Source organism: Palaemon carinicauda, chromosome 26 (assembly GCF_036898095.1).
Source record: "Palaemon carinicauda isolate YSFRI2023 chromosome 26, ASM3689809v2, whole genome shotgun sequence".
Lineage (NCBI taxonomy): Eukaryota > Metazoa > Arthropoda > Malacostraca > Decapoda > Palaemonidae > Palaemon > Palaemon carinicauda.
In genome coordinates this window covers 97,136,994-97,145,531 of record NC_090750.1, presented here as the reverse complement: position 1 = coordinate 97,145,531, position 8,538 = coordinate 97,136,994, and the positions used below count along the sequence as shown (strand labels likewise).

The 8,538-nt window shown below is 32.5% G+C and overlaps 1 protein-coding gene across 1 annotated transcript in view; it reads right to left on the bottom strand.

The window, feature by feature from the left end:
- Nucleotides 1–7,924: 7,924 nt before the first annotated feature.
- Nucleotides 7,925–8,538, bottom strand: part of LOC137619716 (cuticle protein AMP1A-like) — a 4,564-nt gene continuing 3,950 nt past the window's right edge. The window contains exon 3 of the mRNA XM_068350005.1: nt 7,925–8,386. Within this exon, the coding sequence (XP_068206106.1) occupies nt 8,179–8,386 (208 nt within the window). The 3' untranslated portion in view covers nt 7,925–8,178. The remainder of the gene's footprint in view (nt 8,387–8,538) is intronic.

The following is an 8,538-nucleotide window of genomic DNA, read 5'->3' as shown; positions in this document are numbered from 1 at the left end:
TTTGTTTATGAAAGATCTTAAAAAATCTAACAAGAACTGCATAGAAATAATCAAGATAGATCAAAGATTTAATCATCTCTTTATTAGCATAGAACTATTAATCTTCCATAAAAAAATAGGTTTCTTATTTGAATTACTTATTCATAAATGGTTGTAAACGTAAATTTAAACATATTGGAAAATGTATGTAGCAGAAGTAAAAAATAAAAAATAATGTCTAAATACTCTGACGTAATTGTTTTTAACCAAATATACACACCTCTATATGCATATACCGTATGTATGTATATATATATATATATATATATATATATATATATATATATATATACATACACACATATATATATACATACATATACATATATATATATAAATATATATATATATATATATATATATATATATATATATATATATATATATATATATACACAGTGAACTCTCAGCGGTCATGGGTGTTCTGCTTCAGACACAACCCGAGTAGATGAAAAACTACTAAGTAGATACTGAAATATATGGTATATATATTTTCTAGAAATTATTTAAACAATTTTCATGTTTTTATTTTCTTCATAAATCTGAACTTTTTAAAGCAACCTAACACTGTTATAAACCCGTTATACACTCTTAAAACACTTTTCAAGCCAAAACGTACTTTAATGTGGACACATCCTTACGTATACGCAAATTTAGAAATTTAAATCTGATCATTCATTAACATACAGCTGTGTTGAAAATAAACCGGATTTTAATAACAAAGAGGTTTCATTTAATTTTATCCAAATATTATTTTAGGCTTAAATCTGAAATAAAAACGCGGTGAATATACGTCTTTCATGCCCAAAAATTACTATTTACGAAAAAAATAATCAAAATATGAAAAATATAAAGCTTAGCTTCCATCAGATGCCCTCGATATAAAGAGGAGTCTGTGATATTGATTTGCTTATATGTTTATACTATGGGAGCAATAGGTGAACCTCGTGATGGGGAGAGATTACTGCATATATATATATATATATATATATATATATATATATATATATATATATATATATATATATATCTCATCATCTCCTCCTAGGCCTATTGATGCAAAGGGCTTCGGTTAATTTTCGCAAGTCGTCTCTATCTAGAGGTTTTAATTCAATACTTCCCCATTCATCATCTCCTACTTCGCGCTTCATAGTCCTCAGTCATGGGTCTTCCAACTCTTCTAGTGCCTTGTGGAGTCCAGTTGAACGTTTTCTGAACTAATGAGCATGCCTAAATCATCTTCATCTATCCTTCCAATATCCTTCTGAGGGCTTTGTTCAAACCATATATATATATATATATATATATATATATATATATATATATATATATACTGTATATATATATATATTTATATATATATATATATACATAGTATATGTATGCATATATATATATGTATATCTTTATGTATATATACGTATATATATATATGGAGTATATAATAATATACATATACATAATTATATATATATATATATGTATATATATATATATATATATATATATATATATATATATATATATATATATATATATATGAGTGTGTATGTGTCTGTGTGTTTAGCCAGACACTTGCTCCTTATTATATAAGGAAGGATCTCCTCAGCATTCGGAGAAGAATTTACAGAATGCTGTGTTGAAACCCTTGAATACAAATGCAACCAGCTTAGAATATGTCGTTTCTGTGTGGATCCCTGCGACAGTGAAACAATATCTAATGATTTGTCTCCTCACTGGTTTTGGTGAGGTGATTCCAGAGGACTTCAATGTCATTGGCCACGTGATGTTCCCAGGTGAAAATGTTGACGTTGATTATACTGGTCACGTCTCCTTCACATCAGACATTGTTTCTTCGGACTTGCAAATTACATTAAGGAGAAAGGTTTTATGGGATCCTTCGTACTCTTTTTATATGCTACTTAAGTTACTGAATTGCTGAAGAAATTTAAAGCAGTTACTAGTCTTTATTGGCAGAATAGTCATAGTTCATTTTTTTTTCTGAGAAGTAAAAAATAAATCCGTGTGAATGCTGGCATAGATTTTTGTAAATATTTCGAGTGGTAGCATTAAAATACAGCAACTATAATGACATTACATATTCATACAAAACATAACATATTGAAAATACACCCACACCGACAAACATACACCCACGCATATAAATGTATAGATATAAACTTATATATATATATTAAATGTATAGATATAAACTTATATATATATATATATATATATATATATATATATATGCTAATAGATGAATATATATATATATATATATATATATATATATATATATATATATATATATATATATATATATACATACATACATATATATATATACATATATACATATATATACATATATATATACATACATATATATAAGCTTATGTTTATATATTTATATGCGCATACACACACACACACACACACATATATATATACATATATACATATGTGTATATATATATATATATATATATATACATGCGTGTGTGTTTGCATGTAAATATATAAATATAAACTTAATTATATATATATACAAATAAATAAATATATATATATATATATACAGTATATATATATATATATATATATATATATATATATATATATATATACATACATATATACACATGCGTGTGTGTTTGCATGTAAATATATAAATATAAACTTAATTATATATATAAATATATATATATCATTATAAATATATATAAATATATATATATATATATATATATATATATATATATGTATATATATATACATATATGTATATATATATATATATATATATATATATATATATATATATATATATATATATATATATATATATATATATATATATATATATGATTGTAGTCAGGAAGTTCGTATGATTGGTCTTGATTTTAGTGCTGCCTTTGACCGTGTTAATCATGAGGCCCTTGTTTTCAAACTCAAACAGTTGGGAGTGGGTGGGTCGTTTCTTAGCATTATTATTGATTTTTTAAGTAATAGATGTCAAAGAGTTGTTGTTGATGGGCACCATAGTGAGTATAGGAATGTGATATCCGGTGTTCCACAGGGTAGTGTTCTTGGCCCATTACTTTTCATACTATATACACATGACATGTGGTTTGGCCTAGAAAACAAGCTTGTTGCATATGCAGATGATGCTACTCTCTTTGCATCAATTCCATTCCCTGAATGTAGATCTTGGGTTGGTGAATCCCTTAATAGAGATTTAGCTAAAATTAGTGCATGGTGCAAATTATGGGGTATGAAGTTGAACCCTAACAAAACTCAGAGTATGATTGTAAGTAGGTCAAGGACGGTGGCTCCTCAACATCAGGATCTCAGTATTGATAATGTTTCTTTAAATTTGTTTGACTCTTAAAATTTTAGGTGTGATTTTCGACAGCAAATTTACTTTTGAGAAACACATTAGGTCTGTGTCTTCTTCAATTGCACAAAAAATTGGCTTATTGAGAAAGTCTTACAAGATTTTCGGTGATCAATCTATTATGAAGTGTTTTAATTATTTCATTCTACCTTGTTTTGAGTATTGTTCTCCTGTCTGGTCTTCAGCTGCTGATTCTCATCCTAATTTGTTGGACAGAAACTTACGGTCTATTAAATTTCTTATGCCTGATCTAGATATTAATCTTTGGCACCGTCGTTCAATTAGTTCATTATGCATGTTGCATAAGATTTTCCATAACTCTGACCATCCTTTACATTCAGATCTCCCTGGACAATTCTATCCTGTTTGTAATACTAGGCAGGCAGTTAATTCTAATTGCCAGGCCTTCTCCATCATGAGGCTTAATACTACACATTATTCTAGAAGTTTTATTCCAGCTGTGACCAAGTTGTGGAATGATCTTCCTACTCGGGTAGTTGAATCAGTAGAACTTCAAAAGTTCAAAGTTGGAGCAAATGTTTTTATGTTGACCAGGCTGACATGAGTCTTTTTATAGTTTATATCTGACATATCTGTTTTTGACGTTGTTACTGTTTTTAGAATGATTTATTGTTAATTTATTCTCATCATTTATTTATTTCCTTATTTACTTTCCTCACTGGGCTATTTTTTCCTATTGGAGCCCTTGGCCTCATAGAATTTAGCTTTTCTAACTAGGGTTGTAGCTTGGCTAGTAATAATAATAATAATATATATATATATATATATATATATATATATATATATGAATATATAAAGATATATATTTATATTTATGTGCACACACATACACACACACACACACATATATATATATATATATATATATATATATATATATATATATATATATATATATATGTGTGTGTGTGTGTGTGTGTATGTCTACGTGCATGTGTAGGCCTATATAAATACATATGTTTTTATTCATATATGTAAGCACATAAAGGAATGCTACACATGTAATGTATATAAGTGTTCATAAATAATACACATCGATATTATATGCTTTATATATACAGTATATATAGATGTTTGTAAACATAAATCTCCTACATAATAAAACAACTTAATCTTTAAGGCCATCAGCTCTTTCCGGTTCGTACTGATCCACATCAAATTGATTTTCATTATAATATCAATTATCATCAACTATACACATTACCAATGAATAAATTATTAATATAAATCCTCATAATATGATATTATTAGGTGTAACGATGAAAAATCATCCACGTTATATGCGTAAAGGAAAAAAATCTTAAGCTTTCAGAGCTAAAAGTCTTGTGTTTACCAATGTTTTCTTTTCACTTTTATTTCCCATTGCCGTCTCCTATGTGTGTACTTTTTAGGGAATCTGTGCTTCATTTTAAGTTTCCTAAACTGTACTGAATATCCCACTGCCCCACAGCATACCAGAATCTTAGGAAATCTGTGCTTCATTTTAAGTTTCTTAAACTGTACTGAATATCCCACTGCCCCACAGCATACCAGAATCTTAGGAAATCTGTGCTTCATTTTAAGTTTCTTAAACTGTACTGAATATCCCACTGCCCCACAGCATACCAGAATCTTAGGGAATCTGTGCTTCATTTTAAGTTTCCTAAACTGTACTGAATATCCCACTGCCCCACAGCATACCAGAATCTTAGGGAATCTGTGCTTCCTTTTAAGTTTCTTAAACTGTACTGAATATCCCACTGCCCCACAGCATACCAGAATCTTAGGAAATCTGTGCTTCCTTTTAAGTTTCCCAAACTGTTCTGAACATCCCACTGCCCCACAGCATACCAGAATCTTAGGAAATCTGTGCTTCCTTTTAAGTTTCCCAAACTGTTCTGAACATCCCACTGCCCCACAGCATACCAGAATCTTAGGAAATCTGTGCTTCCTTTTAAGTTTCCCAAACTGTTCTGAACATCCCACTGCCCCACAGCATACCAGAATCTTAGGAAATCTGTGCTTCCTTTTAAGTTTCCCAAACTGTTCTGAACATCCCACTGCCCCACAGCATACCAGAATCTTAGGAAATCTGTGCTTCCTTTTAAGTTTCCCAAACTGTTCTGAACATCCCACTGCCCCACAGCATACCAGAATCTTAGGAAATCTGTGCTTCCTTTTAAGTTTCCCAAACTGTTCTGAACATCCCACTGCCCCACAGCATACCAGAATCTTAGGAAATCTGTGCTTCCTTTTAAGTTTCCCAAACTGTTCTGAACATCCCACTGCCCCACAGCATACCAGAATCTTAGGAAATCTGTGCTTCCTTTTAAGTTTCCCAAACTGTTCTGAACATCCCACTGCCCCACAGCATACCAGAATCTTAGGAAATCTGTGCTTCCTTTTAAGTTTCCCAAACTGTTCTGAACATCCCACTGCCCCACAGCATACCAGAATCTTAGGAAATCTGTGCTTCCTTTTAAGTTTCCCAAACTGTTCTGAACATCCCACTGCCCCACAGCATACCAGAATCTTAGGAAATCTGTGCTTCCTTTTAAGTTTCCCAAACTGTTCTGAACATCCCACTGCCCCACAGCATACCAGAATCTTAGGAAATCTGTGCTTCATTTTAAGTTTCCCAAACTGTTCTGAACATCCCACAGCCCCACAGCATACCAGAATCTTAGGAAATCTGTGCTTCATTTTAAGTTTCCTAAATTGTACTGAACATCCCACAGCCCCACAGCATACCAGAATCTTAGGAAATTATAAAATTCTTTCAAAATTACTCATGAGATTGTTTACCGTGTCAGTCAGCCCAGTTACATCGTGACGGATGCAATATGACGATTGATTAATTTATTAATTTGAGGTTTTCTGGCATCTTGACATCTAAGGTCATTGATGACGATATTGTTTATCATAAAAAAAAAAAAATAATTCACGTTCGACCTGACTGGACAGATCGTGACCGAACTCTATACACGGCTCTGCCATCACGGTATGAAAAATGAAAATGTTTAAGAAGTAGTGCGTGTACCCACACACACACATGAACTCTGTCATTTCCATTTGCTATTTGTCACCAACGGAGATGCACAGGAATCGTCTGATCAGAGAGCTCTGGACTAGACGTCATCGTATGAGAGTGGCCCATGTAGGACAGTTATATATTGCTTTATTTTACCCATTAGGACTGAGGTTAGGGAATTAAATTTGTTACCTCTACAAAGAAAAATGCTATATAAAGCATTGCAAAAGAAAATGATGAATGTAACATTCATTTGATCTATGTGGGACCACTTAAAGCATGTTGATCTGCTACGATAATGTCTAGGCTAGAGCTCTATCTGACTAGTGACCCAAAAATTTGACACTCTTCTTACCACTCAGGATCCCTTTGGTTTACTCCGCCCACCGCAGGTAATGTGTGTGTGTGCTTGTGTGTGCATGTGCATTATTTTAATTATCTAATTAATCCCTTAGTTTAACTGGTCTTTCTCTTGCAGCCGCTTTGCTCACAATTTATCCTTATCTCATTACTCTGTTCTGGCAAGCGGTGCATGTTGGGCTACACTGTTAAAAATTTGCCGTAAAACAACCCGTTAAAATACTGGAATAAATGTTGCCAGAAATTTACCGTTTTAGAAACGGAAAAAATGACGTAAAGGAGTGATATTACGGTCACCAACCCGTAAAATGAAATAACAAAGTAGGGTAAAACTACGGTCGCCTGTATTTTACTGAAATACGGCTGAGAATAGCATATTTTTACGGAGGATCTCCGATTAAAATTACGGTTTATTAACAGTGTAAGTGCGTTTGGCAAATGGGTGAGTAAACCTGCTATGATCCTTCTCTCGGATAATTTTTCTCTGTATTCGCTTAATCATCATAATTTTTTAACAATCTTACCTTTTATTAATCATCAAATTGGTGTTAGACGAACGGACTCCCGTAGCAAGGGCTTGGCATAAACCAAAAAAACTTTCCTTTTCCTGCCTGTCTTCTCTTTTCTCATACTGATTCTACTACTATCTAATATCGCAAGAGGGTCTGCCCCTATCTTTTATTCTTCTCCTGTACTTCTCTTTCTCTCTTTTTCCTTAATCTTTCCCATCCCGAGTACCTGTCTTTGAGCTATAAACTGGATTGTATCCAGGGGTACTTATCCTTTCCCCATATTCCCCACTTCCCTATCCTTATCCTTGTTGTTGTTGTTGTATTCGCTCAAAGGCAGAGCAGTCATCGTGCATCGGGCACAGGATTACTAACCGGTAAGAGAATCGACAAGTTTTTCGGACACAAGTAGGAATACTGCGTCCACCCGATTACATATAGGGTCGAGGGTTTAATATCTGCTGTCTCCAGACATCATTATTTAACATTCAAATTAGCTAAAGGATATAAAGATATTATGGTATGAGATATAAGGACAAGTTAAGTAAACATGTTGTAACTGATACCGCTGTTTATAAAGAGCGAAATAACTGCTACTAATAATGAAGATGATAATTTGAGCAACTTACAATATAATAGCTTTTGTAAGGAAGACATGTACAGCCTTCCAATTTTGTACTTTAGGTACCATAGACGGAGAAATTCTGATATAAATATTATAAATAATCTTCTAAAATTTTTTCAAATATTCGAAACACAAAGACAAAAACTATTAGCGCAAAATTAGAGGAAAAGCATCAAGGTCGAATCTTCGTTTGATAATCACTGAAGAAGAGCCTCTATTGCACTTGACCTGCAGTGCCCTCCTCCTCTTCACGAGCTCTTCGGGCGTCCTCCTCGGCAGCGAAGGCGATCTGGTCGAGGACGAACTGGGGAATCGGGTGGGGGAATTCTGGAGCCACCGGTAGGAGGTCGGACTGGGGCTGGAAGCCGTTCTCGTTTGCGACGAATTTCATAACCACCTCCGTGCCGTCAGGAGCAGTGTACCTTGTAGGCAAAGAAAAGCAACATTTACAACAAAATCAAGTGGATAAACAGACGGTAAAATACGCGATGAGATAACTCTTTATTATACGTATATACATATACACTGGCATTATATATATATATATATATATATATATATATATATATATACA